At 48.1% G+C, this 19,506-nt stretch overlaps 1 protein-coding gene across 4 annotated transcripts in view; it reads right to left on the bottom strand.

The window, feature by feature from the left end:
- Entpd6 (ectonucleoside triphosphate diphosphohydrolase 6) overlaps positions 1–19,295 on the bottom strand; it is a 23,277-nt gene extending 3,982 nt beyond the window's left edge. The window contains exons 1-11 of one of the 4 annotated variants that reach the window (XM_021186376.2): positions 19,127–19,295; positions 14,291–14,614; positions 11,712–11,788; positions 8,947–9,090; positions 7,621–7,696; positions 6,501–6,536; positions 5,349–5,437; positions 4,137–4,216; positions 3,601–3,665; positions 2,203–2,304; positions 658–795 (exon numbers count right to left, since the gene is read on the bottom strand). In XM_021186376.2, the coding sequence (XP_021042035.1) occupies positions 658–795; positions 2,203–2,304; positions 3,601–3,665; positions 4,137–4,216; positions 5,349–5,437; positions 6,501–6,536; positions 7,621–7,696; positions 8,947–9,090; positions 11,712–11,788; positions 14,291–14,582 (1,099 nt within the window). In that variant the 5' untranslated portion in view covers positions 14,583–14,614; positions 19,127–19,295. Of the gene's footprint in view, positions 1–657; positions 796–2,202; positions 2,305–3,600; positions 3,666–4,136; positions 4,217–4,576; positions 4,717–5,323; positions 5,438–6,500; positions 6,537–7,620; positions 7,697–8,946; positions 9,091–11,711; positions 11,789–14,290; positions 14,615–19,126 lie in introns of those variants that run through there. The other 3 variants (XM_021186385.2, XM_029474539.1, XM_029474540.1) reach the window with 3 other exon arrangements.
- Between the last annotated feature and the right edge of the window lie 211 nt (positions 19,296–19,506).

Below are 19,506 nucleotides of genomic sequence, written 5' to 3'. Positions count from 1 at the left end.
AGGAGGGGGAGGGAGCACGAGCTGGGGAGATAGCTTTCAGAGATTTAGATGCTTGTTGCTCTTGTAGAGGATTTGGTTCCCAGTACAACCATCTTTATCTCCAGGTCCAGGAGATCCAATGCCCCTTTTGGGCCTCCACAGGCCAGCAGTGAATGTGGTGCACACACACACTTGCAGGTAAAACATTCATATATATCCATTTACATAGATTAGGTATAAGTATATAATCTAAATAATTTTTTTTGAAAAGAAAACGGTTTTTTTAAACCACCAAGGTACCTTTGTACCCTTTTCACAGACTGGCTACTGACAGCCTCAACAAACCCCACTGGCTTGCTGTCTACCCTGCCCTGGCTCTTTAGACCAAGGTGAGCCCCTCATTGCTGGTCTAACCCCTTCCTCAGAAAGAGAGCATGTGGTTAGCCATCCCAAGGGGCTCCGGAGCTGAGGCCACAGGGCAAGGCCGGGCAGTACACAGTGAGTGAAGCAGCAGCAGCCCTACCTTCTGACTGGCTCAAAGGAACTCACTTACCTATGAGAAGGGGCTTACTCCTTCCTGCCTCTCACACTGTTCCCTGAGCCCACTCACTTCACACATACCAACAAAGCCACTACTGGCGAGCACTGGCCCTCTGCCCAGACTGGCCTGGCCCTTACCTATAAGGCCAAAGCTGGCTGCAAGGTCATAGTAGTAGGAAAACGCATAGAAGTCCACGTGCTGTGCCTCTTCCGTCCTGTGTACTTTATTTCGGAGGACTTCTGATACTCTGCTGGCACACAGCTCATAGAGGCCCACTGTAAAAGACAAGAGAGAGCACACAGCTAACGTCAGCAAGCCCAGGGCACAGAGGCCACATGGCTCCCAGCAGGCACTCTCCAGGCATTTGCAAGTCCTCAGGCATGGAGCAGGCCTTACCAGGAGGATCCTGTATCTAAACACTGGATGGTGTGTTGTCTGGCCCTGTGTGGTCCTCCACTCCATACTTGTCAACCCAGCAGCTTGTTTTAACTTAGCCACACAACATGCAACCTCCCTACCTCACAAACCAGGAAGTAGCCATGGGCCATCTGCCAAGCTATGTATCTGGATGGCAGAAAGCCCAGAAGCTGAGAAACTCTGAAGATCATTCAACTTCCCTGGTCATCCAATGGGCACTTTAATGACCCTGTCTTAGACTGGCTTTAACTAGTTTCCCTCTCCTCTCCTTCCCAGTGATCCTCCATGGGCCTCCCAGCTATGCTCTCAGCTCCCAGACTCCATTTCCTCTCTCTGACCTTGGTCAGATCAGCCACACTACCTCCATATTCACTGAAGCTTCAGCTGCTGCACACTCTGCATCCTTGACCAGAACACTGTTTAGATATGGGCAGCTTGACCCTATCTCTTCACACCCTGGCTGAAATGCTATGTATGGGCCTTCCTCGTTAATACCGCCATCTGCCATGCCTCACCCATTCTAGGTCATTTTGGCTTCAAGGCTCTTATTTCCTCATCTAATTCCTCCTATCAGAAAGCAGATACTGTGGTGGCAAGACCTGGCCTTCCCCCTGTTTCTTTTCCAGATACTTCTAAAAAGCGTCCGCCAACACAGACAAGGCTGTACCTTCCCCAAGTGCAACCCTTTCTGAGGAACGAGTTAGACCTGCAAAACTGACAGTAGAACCAGGCTGACCACACAACAACCAAAGGCAGATATGCCATATGTATTGCGTCTAGCCTGGGAACAACATCCCAGTATTTCTCCTTGAAGAAAGTCAAAGGACCCAGAGTAACACAGACCAGGATGAAGGCCAGTGACAGGGTGGTGGGGGCTGTGTACCCTGGGCTGTTGGCAGAAGCAGCCTTCATTTCTCTCTGCACAGAACCAGCCAGGGAAGAGCTTTTGGGCCAGAAGCCCAAATGTGGCTATTTGTCTCAGGTCCCATGGCAGCCAGTTCCTCTCCCACTGGAGGTCTGTTCAGAAACTGGGCTCTTTGGACAGAGGTATTTGGTGAGAGACAAGGAGACTTTGTGTAGAGACCCTGCAGAGGGCCCAGCTCTCCATACAAGCCTTCACAATCTTGCCACAGCTCTTGGCTGCCTGCACTAGGGAAGGTCCAGCCTTGTCTGTGTTGGGGCCTGCTTTGTACAGTGATCTGGAAAAGGGACAGGGGAAGCAGACTACCATTGTCCCTCATGAGCCTGACAGCAATGCCACCTACCTGCCTTCTGTCCTGAAATTCTATAGGTGACCTCCGCATGCTCCCACTCTCCTCGGAACCGGGGAGACAGACAGGGGCTGACCAGTTCCTTGTCATTCTCAGCTGAAATAGAGATGACCATGTAGGTAAGAAGCAAACAGTGCCATGACCATTAAAAGGAGCTTAAAAGACTGGGTAGGGGTGCAACAGAGAATGCTACAGGCATTCTACAGGATGCTGGGGTGCAATGAGCCCCATCTCCCAGGACAGTCCAGGTCAGCTGGAGAAAAGCCCTGCTCTGTCACAGGCAGCCAATCTTGCTTGCTCAGGAACATGACTGTGACCCAGTGAAATGAAGCATCGCATGTCCTCTGGGCATCTAAGGTCCCAGACACTGGGCCAAGTGCTATTTCATCAGTTATCACGATGACCCTAGTTGGAGGAGACCAATGCAACCCAATTTTGCAGATAGCTGAGGCTGGGAGTAACTGGCAGGCTGGTAGGAAGGCAAGGACAGGTGCCACCAGGTGTTACCATGCTACAGAGTGAATCTGTGCTCACAGCATGAACTGGACCCAGAAGCTATGCTCTGAAAGCTTGCTCCCAGGCTTTAGAACTATTATGCTGGGGTGAAACCTTTAGTAGGTGGGCCCCAGGAGAAGTTAGGTCATCAGGGCATTTCCTTGAAGGACTCCTGGGGTCTCTTTCGTCCTTTGCTTCCTGCCGCCAGCAGGTGAACAGTATGTCCAGCCACATGCTCCCTTCATGATGTCCTGATTGACCACAACCCAAAGGTAATATAAGTAAGTGACCATGAACTTAAACCCCCAGAACCATAAGTCAGACAAACTCTTCCTTGGTGTCATTCGCCCCAGCTACTGTTAAGTGACAGAAAGTGACACATGAGGTGATTCCAAACTCAGGTGACATGATTCAGAAATTATTTCCCTAGTATCTCTCCTTTTTTTTTAGCCAAAAAACTTCCCTTTATTTTATGTACATAGGTGTCTTGCCTACATATATATATGTGGGTGTGCCACATATGTGCACCATCTGCAGGGGATAGAAGAGGGTTCAGATCCCTTGGGGCAAGAGTTACAGACAGTTGTGAACTGGGAATAGAACCTGGGTCCTCTAGAAGAGTGGGCCAGAGCTCCTCTAGCCAGAGCTCTTAGCCACTGTGTCATCTTTCTAGCAAGCCCCTACTATCTCTTTCAAGAATGATAACTCAGAGGAATGTTCAAAGGGCCATTCGTACCCCATCTTACCTTAGACCTGGACATATTCCACCTAAGCTGACTGAGTGGCCAATGGCTGATATGCTGCTGTGTAGTGCAGGAAGAAGGGGAAGAGAAGAGGAGGAGGAGGAGGAGGAGCACTGAGAGGAGGGAGAGAGCCTAGAGCAAATGTTCTACTCACCAGGTTTCCCCTCCACACCGCCCAAGATAGCCAGTCGTGCCGACATCAGTCCCAGCCCCAGGTAGCTGTGGAGACAAATCTTGGTGAGGCTGGGCATACACACATACACCTGCCTGGGCTCAATGTGAGTAAGGTTTTCACTGCGTTTTCTATGAGCCCCGTGGCTGAAACACTAATTGAACTGAGAGCCTGTCTTGAGCTCTAATGGAATCTGTACACACAGCAGCGAGGCAGGCAGAGTCTATCATTTTCTTTTATGAGGTGCAGGAAGTGCCTTGTGGCTAGCCGGCAGCCCACTCCTCACCTCTTAAGTCTTTTCCAAGCCTCCCCCAAAGTAGAACAGAACAGGACAAGCACCAAAGAAGAATGTGGTTTTACAGTGAATTTTAAAATGAAGTACATAGGAGAAGCAGGGGAGGCAGGACAAGAAGGGCCCAGGTAGTCTCTTGGCGTGAGATTCTGGGATCTGGCACGTACATGGGAAAGGATCCCGCCATGAGGCATCCGTGGGTGGTACCAGGAGTGAGCAAACCCACCTGTAGGAGTACAGCTTGTAAGTCCTGTTAAACATCTGCAGCGCTGTCAGGTGGCCGGGCGGGGAGGCCTGCAGGGTACCCTGGGGAGGAACATGGAGCTACTGTTGCCCCTGCTTTCCACAACACCATGCCCTCCTCCCTGAATCACAGAACTGGGACACAAGTGAGTTTCCCACTACATTTCTGACTATGAAACAATGAGGAGCAAGGAGTAAAAAAACCAAAACCAAACCCATCTGGGGTGAGTGGTTTCTCTTAAGCTGTTTTGTTGTTTTTTGTATTTCTTTCCATATTAGGGACCAAACCAGGGCTCTTAAGTTCTAAGAACTTGACCAGTAAACAAAGCAACATCCTCAGCATTCCTCCTCCTCCCCCCTCCTCCTCCTTCTCCACTCCTCCTCCCCCTCCTCCTCCTCATCATTTTGAGATAAAGGTCCTGTTAACTTGTCTAGGCGAGCTTTGCCCTTCTAGTCCTCCAACCTCAGTCTCCCCCCAGAACTGGGCTTACAGATGTACAGCACAAGACCAGCTGCATCTTGCCTCTTCTGACACACACAGTCCACTCAGACTAGATAAGCATCTGTCTCAGAAAGTGAATAGAATCATAGCTTCAGTTTCTAGTTGTATAATTTTTTTTTTTTTTTGANACAGGGTTTCTCTGTATAGCCCTGGCTGTCCTGGAACTCACTTTGTAGACCAGGCTGGCCTCGAACTCAGAAATCTGCCTGCCTCTGCCTCCCGAGTGCTGGGATTAAAGGAGTGTGCCACCACGCCTATATAAATATCTTTACACAGTGTGTAACACACTGAAAACAAGATGTGGCTGAAAAGAGAGGTATTTGAAATAGATGGCATGAAATGCAAGTTGCTTTTTTTTTTAACCTCATTTAGAATGTTTATCTTGAAGGCTGACCTCCCTCCTGCCTATGAGCCACACTGTCCGCTCTTGCTCCTGGAACTCTGTGGAGGATGGGAGGTATCTAGTCTCTAGCACAACACTAGTCATCATTTGGTTTTACCTCAATGAAGAGCAGGTTTTTATTTTGGATTTTAGTGGGTAGAGTTAAAAATCTAAGTCGTTATCTGTGAGAGAACTCAGAGGGGCAGAGCGCCTTCCAGTGGCCAAGGGCCTTCTCTGAGGGGCCTCCTCTGGGTGACTGCAGCTCCCCTGACTGTGATGCACACACCTGGTCAGCAGGCAGGACTGGTTACCTCGACACGTGGGAGGAAGGTGATCTGAGTGGATCCTCCGCCCAAATCCAGCATGCCCACACTGCTGCTTCCTGGGGTCTTCAGACTGCCTAGATCACAGTGAGTATAAGCATAGATAGTGCTGTCGTGTTAGGAAGGAAATGAGGACACCAGGAAGACCAAAGAGAGGTCAGAAGCCTTTCCGAGTGGGGAAAAAGGCAGAGAGGCTGCTGCAACTCCTTAGACAACGGCAAGTTCAAGGTATCCACGAGCCACGGCTCTGCATACTGTGGCTGTGGTGTGAAGAACAGGATCACACTGACCACAGAGAGAAACACTGACTTTGCTATTCTGACACAGGTCCTCTCTGCGAGGCATCCTCTTCGGCCAGCCCCACCCCAGACACAGTGCTCCCAAAGCATCTGCAGTAGAGAGCCCAAGCCTACCCACCAGTATCTTTGTGCCCTCATCTTGGTGAGACCTGCCAGGAAAACCCTTTCTTCCTTCTATACAGACACACTGCCCTTCTCCAGTGAAGGGGCCACACTGAGAACAATCTGCAAGTGTCTCTTCACAACCTGTTTCCACAGGCAGGTGTTCCTGCCAGAGCTCATTAGCAAGCACATCACAGCCAATATTTTAAGGCCTGACTGGCTTTTTTTTTAATCTTTGTTTTTTAAAACAGACTTATTTGTTTTATGTATTTAAGTACTCTATCTGCATGAACCCCTTTCGCCTGAGTGCCAGAAGAGGGCATCAGATCCCATTACATCCCAGATGGTTGTGAGCCACCGTGTGGTTGAGCTCATGGAGCTCAGGACCTCTGGAAGAGCAGCCAGTGCTCCTAACCACTGAGCAATCTCTCTAGGCCCATGACCAGGTTCTATTCACTGCTTCTCATGACTACAGGTCAGAGCTCCAGTGGATGCTGGGCTGGGGTTGAGCTGAAAGAAGAGCAGGGGTAGGAAGGAGCTCTAGACACAGGCACATACGGGTTGATTCTGCCTGACCTGTCTGGACATGCCGCCACCCTATCTGCCTCCAAGTAAGTCAGCAACACTGAATCTGGGCGTTATGGGAATGGGGCCTCTGTACTTCAGAAAGCCTGACAGGCACTCCTTTGCTAGGGACAGTGAGCCAGTAGCCTTTCCCATTCGGTAGGTAGACACACACCTGTCAGGAAGTTGACAGTGATCCAGGCCGAAACACCTGTAAGAGAATCGCACAAGTATTTTAATTCCTTAAAAAAAAAAAAAAAAAAAGAGTTCGAAATGTCTTTTCTGTGCATGGGTGTTTTACTTGCATGTATATCTGTGGACTTCGTGTGTGCCTGATACCCATGAAGGCCAGAAGAGGGGTTAAAGCCCCTGGAACTAGAGTCATGGGTGGTTAGAAGCCACCACGTGGTAGGTGGGAACTGAACTTGTGTCTTCTGAAAGGGTAGCAAGTACTCATAATAGCTAAGCCATGTCTCCAGACTGCATTTTAATCCTTGACACATGGGGCTGCTACCTATTTCCAGATTTCAGGGGCATGGTGGGCATCGCTTGCCATTTCCAGCCAAGAACCCAGGGTCTTCGGGCACACACTAAACCCTTAGAACACATTACCAAATGCCATGTCTCCTCCAGGATTTTGTCACCAGCTTCCACTTTTAAAAGAGGTAGAAAAAGAATCCAATGCTACATCTGCCCTCCAGACAAGCTCACTCTTAAGGTCTTATTTAAAATCACTAGCCAGGGAGGAGACTCAAGGGTCAGTCTCAGAACGAGTTATATAACCACAATATTCCCAGCCTGTCAGCAACTACTGTTCTTAAAATGCCCTTAAAACCCAAAACATGATGTTTTCGTTTTTTTTTTTTTTTTTTTTTTTTTTTTTTTTTTTTTGGTTTTTCGAGACAGGGTTTCTCTGCGTAGTCCTGGCTGTCCTGGAACTCACTCTGTAGACCAGGCTGGCCTCGAACTCAGAAATCCGCCTGCCTCTGCCTCCCAAGTGCTGGGATTAAAGGCGTGCGCCACCACGCCCGGCTCTAACATGATGTTTTCAAAGGCTTCACCTGTACCAGGTAAAAAGCTTGTCTCTAACAACGTAACTGTTGTGCACAATAAAGCTGTGCACAAGACCATGACCTGGCCTGGCGACAGTGCCTTCAGGCCTGGAGTCGGTGTAGGTGCAGCAGCAGCGGCGGCAGCAGCGGCAGCAACAGAAACAGCAGTGGTGGCAGCAGCAGCAGTGGCACATTTGTCTGACTGGGACATGCACTGATGAGATGCCCATTTGTCAACTCTACCTTCGTCTGTGCCGTTCATGATGGAAACACAGTCATCCCCGACAAGGAAGGGTGATGCCTTGAACACCTCCTTCACCTAAACGCAAGAAGAAACACTTCTTAGCCCAGCATGGAGCTACAGCTCTACGAACTTCATTTGTACTCCCAGAGCTAGGAAGGCAGGAGACCTGGAGTTTGAGGTCAGCTGGAGTATCTCACCCTCCACCCAAGCCGGGGCAGGGAGGATGTGTTCAATCTTCAGAATTAAGATCGGAGGTTCCCAAGGATGTGTTCAGCTGGCTGTTGGCTGTGACAGAACACTGGAAGGTTCTGCAGTGTTCTCTGAGGCAAAGCTTACACTGTTTCAAGCTTCTGCAATCTCTATAGAGGTGTCCTTGGCTGATAACCCTAGGATAGATAGCTAAGGAACATGCCACTCCAGGTACTCCATCTTTAACTGCTGGGGATAACAGAGTTCTGAGAAAAAAGATAGCCTAGAGAGGGTTGGCATGCACCAAGCCCCATGAGTCCCCAAACACTGCCTGGCTTTGGGTTGGGACATGAAGGGCAAAAAGCCCTATGAGGTGGAGCTTAAGCCTGGGGACCACTCATGTGGTCTGCATATATATAGGTAGGAACATGGGTATCAGAGCCTGGCAGAGGGTGTAGGGGGTGTGTGTAACTGGGTATGTTTCTTTACTTTCTAAGGAATCCCAGGACATGAGACTGCAGTGTCTGCCTCCTTTGTCGCCTAAGAAGGTGTACTGTGCCACCATCTTGCATACAAACAGTGTAAGAATAATCTAGAGGTTGAGGGAGACTGTATCTTCCTAAACTTGGTAGATGGGAAGAGAATTAGCTATATATTCTGGGGATGAGGATGTATCCCTAGTATGAAGTGTAAAGTGGCTGTCTGGGGACACTAGGTCCCCCAAAAAGCACCATAACCGGGGAAGAGGCTGAGGGTCTCTTGGGTAGCCACAACTGAGCTCAGGCTAAGACACCAGCCCAGCTCACATACCTTGTGGGGAGGGCACCCTTCAGAAGCACAACATAATTTTAAAACAGTCATTTTCTTACATGTTAGAAAGAAGATTCCTAAAGTGATACTATGAAAGTTCCAATGGTTTTCTCTTCTATGTCCTGCCTGCTTGACACTAACTGGGACGTTAGTGGCTATTTTGTTCTGAGACAATGTCTCACTCTGGAGCTCATCATGGCCTCTGGCTTACGATCTTGCTCTGCCATCTCGGTGCTGGGTGACAGATGTACACCAGCACGCCCAGCATGGTTAGTGTTTTTAGTGATCCTTAACCACTCTCCAGTTGGGGGAACGGCTAAGCTTACCTTTTGCAGCAACTTCTGAGCCTTTTCTCCCGGCAGCAGGCGCAAACCGGCTGTGGCCTTGAGAACCAGAGGGGTAGCCTTCCAGAAATCATAAGGAATGTGTTGCTTAGCAACATTCAGAAGCTCTTGGATCCCCTGAGCACTCTGTGGATGTTGTGAAAGCAAATCAGGGCTGTTATACATACTACCCAGGTACCACCACACTTTAAAATGTATATTTAAATATATTATCTAACTTAAGAATTACATTTGGGGGATGTGTGCGCACGCACATGCACATATTCACATGTAGAGAACAGAGGGCAACCTCCAGGTGTCAGTGCTCACCTTCCACCTGTGTAGGCAGGGTCTCTCGTTTCTGCTATGGCATGAGTTATATAAGCAACGTGACTCACCACACTGGGCTTTTCATGTGGGTTCTGGGACTTGAACTTAGTTCAGCAGCCACGTGAAGCTAGTGAATCTACCTGCGTATGCACCTCCTGACCCCTTTCTCTTAATTTCAAAAACAGCAGAGCCATTGCATCAAGCAGCACTGGCCAGTTGTGAGAACACAAGGAGGCCAGAACATGGAGGATAGCCCTTGGCATAGAACATGGCATGTGAAAACAGGGCAAGAGCCACGGGCTGAGCCTCCTTTTACATAGCTTCCATGCTTTCCGAGCAAGATTTATGCTCTGGTCTGTCATCACCTGTGCTGGTTAGTTTTGTGTCAACTTGACACAAGCTAGAGTTACCTGAAAGAAGTGGGGCTCAATTAAGAAAACGCCTCCATAAGATTCAGCTGTAGGGTGTTTTCTTAACTAGTGATTGATGGGGGAAGGCCTATGGAACTGGGTGGTGGTGTCATCCCTGGTGGTCCTGGGTTCTATAAGAAAGTAGGCTGAGTAAGCAGGCTACCACGGCCTCTGTATCAGATCCTGTCTCTAGGCTCCTACCTTACTCGAGTCCCTTGTCCTAGCTTCCTTCATTGATAGACTTGCAATGGGGAAGTGCAAACTCAATAACCTCTTTCCTCCCTAACTTGCTTTTTGGTCATGGTATTCATCAAAGCAATAGAGATCCTAACTTAGACACCAGCCCTCACCAGGTGACCTCACAGGGTTGGGACTACTTCCCTGGACGTCATGGAGAAACTAGCAAATTGTAGCGTCATTCATAGACCTGAGTCCCATGAATAGCCTCATTAGGGTGCCATCACTTGCCAGAAAGCTCAAAGGGTGGCTCTGATGTAAACATGGGTAAATAGTAAAGCCTGCCCAAGGGGAAAACTCACTTTTTACCTAGAATTCCAACTCCACAAATCCACCCGAACATGACAGACTCTACCTCCCTACTGTGGATGCAAAATAAAAAGAGGGAGAGGTCTCAAATATTTGTCCAAGGACACACAAAGCGGGTCTTGAAGACTCCATGAGGAAGCAGGGCACATTCTGGAAGCAGCCAGGACACTCATCTCACTGAGTGTGTCACTTATCTATAAGTTGGAGTTTTAATTCCCCTAGTTAATTAATCTAAGCATGACATTCAATTCAATTTAGCCAAATCACTAATTTGTTTGTTGTATAGCCAAGTCCTGTACTACCCTGTCTGCAACCATGATGCAACTGTGGACAGGAATAACCATAGCTCATGCTCTGAGAAATGCTGGACCTGGGCTAAGGATGTGGCTCACACATGAGAAGCCCTGGGTTTCATAAACAGCATTTAAAAGAAGAAAAAGATAAAGGAATGACAGGGAGGTCAGAGCTCTCTGACTGCTAGTTTCTGCTTTCGAAGAAGGCCAGGTGTCTTCAGCTCACCTACGCTAGCACATGAAGAACATCAGACGTCTAAAAGCTACACGCTTACAAAAGTCCTTACTTCACTTTAATGAAATTTGCTTTATATTTATTTATTCTATTACATTTATTTGGTTTGGGGCTTTCATGAATTACGTGTACTTTGTATTTATTATTTTTGTGGGGTGGGTACTGGAGATGAAGCCCAGGGGACCAGGCGTGCTAGGCAAGCACTTCACCACCGAGTTTCTCTGCTAGCCCTAGCATAACAGTTTTAACATTAATATTTTTAGTAAATGTTCCTTCAGTCAGAGGAACTGTAATGAAAAATTAAAACTACAAATGCACTATGGGAGTTGTAGCTCTGTATCAGAGCACTGGCCAAGCCCTGGGAAGCCCTGGGCTCTATCCCTAGCCCCTTGTATCACAGAATATTATACAAAACTTATACAAAAACTATAGATTTTTTAAACAATTTTTATTAGATATTTTATAAATATTTTAAAGTCCAAATACAGCCTTCTCTTTTTCATTTATTGCTTGTATGAGTGTTTTGCCTGCACACTTGTACACACTGTACTACGTGTGTGCCATGCCCACAGAGGCCAGAAGAAGGCATTAGAGTCCCTGGGCCTGGAGTTACAGATGGTAATAAACTGTTCTGTAGGTGCTGGAAATGGAACCTGATTCCTATGGAAGAACCGTCAGTGCTCTTAACCACTGAACCATCTCTCCAGCTCCACAACAATGCTTCTGTACATCTGTGGATGTGAGCTTCTGAACTGCATAAGGATTAGGGGAGGGCCTCATGACATACACCACACCGGTGGGTGAGACCTGTACCTCTCTCTACCCCTCTATCCTCAGGCAGCAAGGAAGATCTTTTTCTCTCAGGGGACAGTCAACGGATCCAGTTCAGAAGGGGCTGGCTAGTAAGTCTGTTAGGGGACACTAGAAGGGAAAACAGACACAGAACATAGTTACCTTTTCAACATCATCAGCATAAGCAGAAAGCCCAGGCTTCAGTGCTTTGAAGGTTTCATGGGTCAAGGTGGGAGTTTCTAAAGGGAAAACATTTTTAAAAGATGAAACTATGAATATATACAGAGTTATGAGGATATACAACAGAGACTAGCTGATGTTAAGAGCGGAGGCCTGACCATGATGACCAATTACGAGGGACTATTTTTGTTTAAATCCTGCAATTTAGTTTAGCTGAGTAAAGCCTACACCAGAGCTCTCCTTTATTAAATGTGTGTGTGCGCATACATGGGTGTATATGTGTGTCTGTGTGTATAAAGGCAGGCGGGGGTGAGTGTCTTTGCCTAGCAAGCTAGAGGCCCTGGGATTGATTCCAGCACTGCACGGAGCAGACAACTCACACCCTAACTTTATTGAGGACACCTTACTTAAGATAACTCTTGCTGATTTAATAAATGGTCTTAAACTGTAACATAAACACGATGCCCATAATTATAAGATGATATTCTTAGATGGGCCTTGAACAAGCTTCTGAAGGGTTTGTTTTTCTTCTTAAGAAGTTGAGTGTTTGATGTTCGGAGGAGTGGGCTGCATTAAAGTACCCAGAGGCATCCTGTGGCTGAAGACGCCAGTTCCAAATATGAATATGTAAATATGAGGACCGAGGAAGGAAAAAACAGGACCAGAAAAAAAGGAACAAAACTTTTCAAAATGACTGTTCTCCCTAAAGGCAAACACTGGATTATCGTTACTACTGCTTAAACTGAAAGATTACTTTTAAAAATTTGGTGCTAGAAACTGAGTCAGGGCCTCAGACATGCTAGGACAGTGTTCCACCACTCAGGATTCCCTCCCAACCACCCCTGTTACATTCGGTCTCAAAACCAACTTGGGAGGTAAGTAGATTTGGTGTTTAAATGTTTAGCTATTGTACTGGCTGGTTTTGTGGCAACTTGACACAGCTGGAGTTATCACAGAGAAAGGACCTTCAGTTGAGGAGATGCCTCCATGAGATCCAACTGTAAGGCATTTTCTCAATTAGTGGTCAAAGTGGGGAGGCCCCTTGAGGGTGGGACCATTTCTGGGCTGGTAGTCTTGGTTCTATAAGAGAGCAGGCTGAGCAAGCCAGAGGAAGCAAGCCAGTAAGGAACATCCCTCCATGGCCTCTGCATCAGCTCCTGCTTCCTGACCTGCTTGAGTTCCAGTTCTGACGTCCTTTGGTGATGAATAGCAATGTAGAAGTGTAAGCTGAATAAACCCTTTCCTCCCCAACTTGCTTCTTGGCCATGATGTTTGTGCAGGAATAGAAACCCTGACTAAGACAGCTACGAAGTATAAAAGTTCTCAATGTACAAATGGGACAAATTTACAGAAGGGCAGGGCATCGTTTATGCTTTTCAGTCCGCAAAACTTTATTAAATTGCTACTATTGTTGTTTTTCAGGCAGGGTCTCTATATGTACCCTTGGCTCTCCTGGGACTCACTATGCACACCAGGCTGACCTTGGACTCACAGATATCTGCCTGCCTCTGCTTGTACTGGAATTAAAGGCATGCGCCATCGCATCCAGCTTAACTGTTTAAATTTAACACCTTGAATGGATGCAGACTTTTAAAATCTAAGTGATCCTCAATAAAGTTTTTTTTTTAAGCAAAGTTCTGGCCCAAACACATAAAGACATATAAAAATTAATTCAGAAGCAAGTAAAACAGGCTACTGTAGCTCTGGGAAGAGTTGCCAGGGATCTCATGCTGACAGAGCAGTTAATGCCAGGATGGTGTCTGGCTACTAGGGACCTGGAGATGGGACTAGGACAAAGCAGAGGGGCAGAAAGCTGACTGATTGAAAGTCAGATGCACAAAGAGGGTAGATTTCAGGGCAACAGACAAGAGAGCTAAGTCAAGACCCAGGCAGCCAAGGGATCCTGGAGACAAGCACCCACCTTCTGCCTAATGTCCCCACTCCTGGGAAGCAAAGCGGGTAGGGCCTGAGGTCCAGAGCCCTCAGTGCCATGCAGGACCTACAGCAGCAGATCTGCAAGCCTCAGTCCCAGGTTTCTGCTACTGTTCTGACTTGCCTGGGATCCTGGCTTCCCTGAGCCTGACTCTAGAGTTGTTTCCTGCCTTGAGATCTCCCAATATCAACATGACATGGCCCAAATGACAGGTTCAGTTACAAGGCCTACTGTGGACACAGGGAGGGGACAGGCTACTAAATGCCCTCTAGGGTCTTATCTCCCCATCAATGGTAGTCACTACTCACTCGTGTAAGAAGAGCCTTGGGCTCCAGGGGAGGTTAGTGGCACGGGCTTTGTAGCCACTGAGTATCTCTTAGTAACTGCACTTCTTTTTTCAAGAGGTCTGGTACTCACACCCAGGGCCTTACACGTGCTTCTCCCACTGAGCTTTGCCCCAGTGCCGTAATAATTTCATGTTAGCAGGCTTCTACGTTACTCTGGAGCAGGGGCTCAAGCCACACACTCTCTTCTGAAGTCAGGAATTCTCAAGATCCTTGCCCTGAGAGTGGGGAAGTCAGATCCTGTGTCTGTGCCCATAACTCATGGCTCAGAGTTAGACAGATACCTCCAGGTGGCCGGGCGAACTGGAAGACGTGGATGCGGGTGCCGGTACTCCCAGCATCAAACATGATCCCATAGAAGACCTCATGACCACGTGCAGCTGAGCCTGGGGAGCTGAAGGCCTGCTGGGTCCACCGTGCCCCCGAGGCAGCCCCAGCAATGGTGAAGAAGGCCTGGGCAGCAGAGGCCCGGTGCCACTTGATATAGGCAACATAGATGAACAGGCCCACGCACAGTCCCAGGGGATATGCCACCTTCGTCATCCGCAGGGTCCCATGGTTTGGTATTTTTCTCATTTCTCAGTCTGCTGGGAACTATGTAGCCGCTGCTGGTTGAAGAGAGAAGAATGAAGTCAGTCACATTAGGCTGGAGGAGCCGACAGTGTATGTCAGAAGTTCCTAGGTCCGGGGACAAAGTATGCAGCCCCATACTGGTCTGCACCCCACTGCCCAGGAGTCAGAGGCTTTTCTTGATTTTCTTGATGATTCTGGGAGGGATGGTCCAGGACTGAGGGTTATAAACACTGGGTAACTTCCAAACAAAACACACTGGGACATGCTGCTGCTTATATCAGAGAACCCAGTGTCCGCAGACCATTCCAGTGACAGAGCCACAGGACCCACCCATCCTTCACATCTTTACTCACACTTCTGAGATTGTACCTTCAGGATTCACTTTCCTGGGAGCTTAAAACTGGCCATGTGAACAACGAGAGTGAACCTGAGACAGCTATCAAACACTGGCCTTCTATTTTCTGCAAGCTTAATGGAAACTGCTTCTCATTTGTAAGACGCACTCCTGTCCAGGGGTAAATCATGTCTGGTCTTTCAAAGCTTATAAAACTCTAGCCAGGTGGCAAAATGAATTAAAATGAGGCCATCAGTGTCACGTACTTTGGTTGAGTCAGTTTGACATAGCGAAAGCTGGGAAACTGACCAATGAAGCAATGGGTTTCAAAGGGGACTCTCTTCCTGAAGTCTGACATTTTTCTCCCCAAAATTTTAAAAATCATAATATTAATCCTCCACTCACCGTTAGTCTAATGTATAGACTCACGTGCACTCTATTAAGCATTACCTTATAGTAAATGCCTTTTAAGATTGAATTCTAACATAGCTAAAGCCTTTCCCAGTGTTCTAAGATCCCAGATAACAGCAAGGAGCTTAACCTATTCAGTAACTAATTTAGCTCTACCATAAAACAATAAAACACTAGCCATTAGCTCAGTTATCTGCAAAAAGAGACTAAAAGTCTCACTGAGATAGAAATATTTACTACAAACTACATTCCACACCAGAGCAAGTTGATATACTATCCTGATAATGGAAATTCTCCAAATTAGATATAATTTAACNAGGCCTAGAGAATTTCGGGGTCAGTGACACTACATTACTCTTGAAGCCTGTCAAGATTTAAACCCCCTGGAGCAATTAACAAAGTGTAAAACTTTTGCCTGGTCAGGGCTAAAGCAGGCGTTTATCTCTAAGTAAACATAGTCTTTTTAAAGTCACTCCTCTTGCACCTGGGAAACTTCAATGTACCGTATCTATTATGTTTTACAATTTATGATATTCGCTGTAATATAATAGTCTCATGTTTTACCAAGACATTACATTCAGATTCGACACCTCTCTTGTGTGTGTCTCTGTCTGTCCCATCCGACTCTTTGCCCATCTGCTCAAGAGAACTCTTTCCTACGCAGGCATGGGACCCAGAGGGTCTGCGGCACATCAGTTTTGATCTAATATAATCTAAGCAAAAATCACGCACTCATTTTTAAAATACAGTTTTTAATTTTTTCAGAAAGGTTTATTGAGACAGGTTTTTGATATGAAGTCCAGGCTGGTCTCAAACCTCAACCTTCCTGCCTCTGCCTTTTCAGTGATGGGAGTTGAGGTGGGCACCATCACCCCTAGATATTCAATTTCTTTTTTTTAGTAGCTCCTGGTCTCAAAAAGATGAGACATGAGGGCCCTGCATCTCAAGGCTTCTCCTGTCCGCAAGGGATGTCTGCCCGTCTTTTCACGACTCACACTCTTCAGTTATTGAAACGCAGCAGCTAATCCTGGGAGAGCAGGAGGCTTGGTGGTATGGGCCTCAAGTAGGACTTGTGTCTGGCTGGCAGCAGTGTGTGAGTAGGTCAGGGTAAATCCTCCAAGGGTCTCCTCTGCAAGGCAGGTGGATGGCTGTTCATGAAGGACCACCATATAACTTGCAATGCATCCTGGAAATTCAATGTGCTCAAGGGGAGCCACAAAGAACATAAGCTCTACAGGCTTTGTAGATGAGCAGAGGACACATCACATGGGACAACTATGGGCAGAAGGACCCTGTGGCTGCCCTGCGTGAGGAGAGAACAGTAGTTCTAGGCCAGGGAACTCATCCTGAGCTGGTCTGGGTAAAACAGAAGTGGGATGACACTGTACACAGAGCAGGCCTTCCTTGGTCCCATCTCTGGTCACACTCAAACACTCTTAGGCAAGCAGCCCAGGTTATATGAATGCTGCCTCTGAGCCCCAGGCCCAGAGCAAGAAAATAAGACAAAACTTTCCCCCGTTCCTGCCACATGTAGGGCTCAGAACAAAAGGTTTTCTTGGCAGATGCCAAGGAGTAAGCCTCCCTTGCCAGGCCCCAGCTCCTGCCATACTCTTGGTTCCTCTGCACCTAAGAGCTACCCAATGCTCTCACGAGCTCCTCTCATCCATCACCTGCTGTGGGTACTTGCACCTCATACCATACCTTTGATCCTTGCCCAAGCACTCCAAGAGCACAGTGCTTCTTTTTGCCCTGAAAACTCAGCTCCTACCCGTCCCAGGCCCTTTGCGCACATACTATTGTCCATTCCCAGAATGTTCAGCCATCAACTGGGCCAATTTTGTCCAATTCTGACCCTATCCTAAAACCTCTGCTAAAATCCTACTACCACTGCCTTCCCCAGCCCGAACATCTTCATCATGTGCTCTGAGCGCCCTACACCAACCTGGAAATACAAGACTCTTACTTTGTACAACCTGACAACACTTATCAATCTGCATTTACAATCACTGCATTTACATATCAGCAAGCTCTAGATGATATGAACAATCCAAACAGAACATCATATCCAGGGGGTACAGGACCAGAACCAGACAAACTGGTCCACAGGATAGCCATATTTCAGAGGCTCAACTCCAAACATCAACTTTATTCTGTCGGGTTGAAGTGTCTGTCCACAGCTAAGGAGTAGTGCACGAGGACTACTTTTCTCTAGCTATGTCTAACACCCAGTGGTGGTATACTGATCAGACTCCCAAAAAAGCTCACTGAGAACAGCTCAACCTTAGTTTGCACTTTGCAGAACAGAGTTTGCAGAAGCAGCAGCTTGAACTAAAGCCAAGTGGAGAATGAGCAGGAAGTGGAACGGAACAGGAAGCAGCACACAGAGGCAAGCAGAGGTGACTTGGGGAGGTCCACCTCCTGTCAGGTAGATACTGGAGTCAGAGAATGTTAGAGGGCGAGGAGGGGAGGCTAGAGCTCAGAAATATGCTCCGTCTGATTCAAACTGGCAGCTGCCAGATTTTTTTCAGGTTTGCATTAAAAGACAGGAACCAAGCTATGATTACAAATGACTGCTGCACATGCTAAATATGTGTCCAGAAATAAAGCACATTAACAAAGCGTCACGTATTTCTCCTGGTAGTTGTAGAAAGAAAAAAAATATATATATATATAGATTAACAGTCTGGTGAAGACTACCTCCTCCTGATTCTTTTGCAGGGTGCTATGCCTGCGTGGGCCAGTAGGTTCTTCCAGACCTAAGTACACAGAGAGCTGTGTAACTCTCAGGTTCTGTCCATGAGGCCCCAGATGGGACTCAGATGCACACCATCTTAGTCTACCCTTCTTCCAGGGCAGGAGAAGGGGGGCGGGCAATATTCAGACTTACCTTTATGCTTGCTGCATTCTTTTCAAGGACTAATCACATTGTTAAATGTGATTCACATTTAACGGCTCTGCAGCACCCCAGGAGAGATCCTGTAACCACAGTCCTCTGCCTCTCCCTAGGGAATTTCCTTCCTCACTGTCTGAGATTTTCCTATTCTGGCTATGAGCATTCCCTACACCCCTCACCACACAGGATCTGCAGACATAAAAGGACCAGGTATTTTCAGGTGACTGATTTTTTTGGGATATACTCTCAGGGTGAAGGGCTGTGTCCACTGTGACCTACTCAGCAATGGTGTCTCAAATCCAATTACTTCCTGATGCTTTTAAAATAAAAATGTGTTCCCCCTGACTCCCTGTCCTACATTCTGGGTGTCTACATCAGGACCTTTCTCTCTCCTTTAGCCTGAAGCACCTGTGGCCACACACCAACTCAGGCAGAACCACCCTGGTAAGCTCTTCGATGTCACCACGGTTCCCACCTTCCACACAGTCAGAAGACAGGGTTTCCCCGGTTTCCTGAGCCTCCCAGTTGGACTGTCCAGTGCAGAAGGGGAGGCGCCTGGGCCTGGTTCTGCGGGGGGCGGGTCAGCACAGGCCAGCAGAATGAATGGACGCGGCAGGGCTGTGGTCTACACTCGGGCAGAGACCCCTGCTGCTTGGCCTACAGCATAGCTCACGAGTCCCACGGTGTGTTGTAGACGTGCGAGGGCTACGCAGCAGGGACGGAAAGACAGCCAGTTGAATGGACCGAGAGCGCAAGTGACCCTGAGGCCTCCCCCCCGGAGCTGTCTCCGGGCCCAGGGAGGTATCAGGCATTGGAACTGCATCAAGGGGAACCCCGTCCCTCGCGCGCGTGGGGAGACCAACCGTAATCAGTCCTCCGAGCCAAGCACATTTCGCTGGCCCCGCTTACCCTGCACGGCTCCCTCGGCCCCGCAGGAGAGGTAGTGGCGTAGCCCGAGGCAGACAGCGACCACACACCGCGCGCCCAGCTCTCCAGCGCCCGTCCGTGTCAACAGAGCCTTAACGCGTGGAAGCAAACCCCCAGCAGATGCTGAGAAGCTGTCTCCGCCTACGTGCACTTTGCGTCACCGGGTAGGCAGGACGGAGGTGATGCGCGTGTGCCGTGGCGTTTGCCAGCCACGCAGGCGCAATAGCCATGTGCTCTCTGGGTGTTTATTTTTCTTTCTGCCAGTAGGGGGCTCTGGAGCTCCTGCTTATCTTGGATCCTTCTAACAAGTCCTGAGGTGTGGGAGGAACAGAGCCTTGTCTTGACTGGAATAGGAGTTACTT

This window comes from Mus caroli, chromosome 2, assembly GCF_900094665.2.
Source record: "Mus caroli chromosome 2, CAROLI_EIJ_v1.1, whole genome shotgun sequence".
Classification (NCBI taxonomy): domain Eukaryota; kingdom Metazoa; phylum Chordata; class Mammalia; order Rodentia; family Muridae; genus Mus; species Mus caroli.
This window is presented reverse-complemented; position numbering and strand designations above follow the sequence as displayed.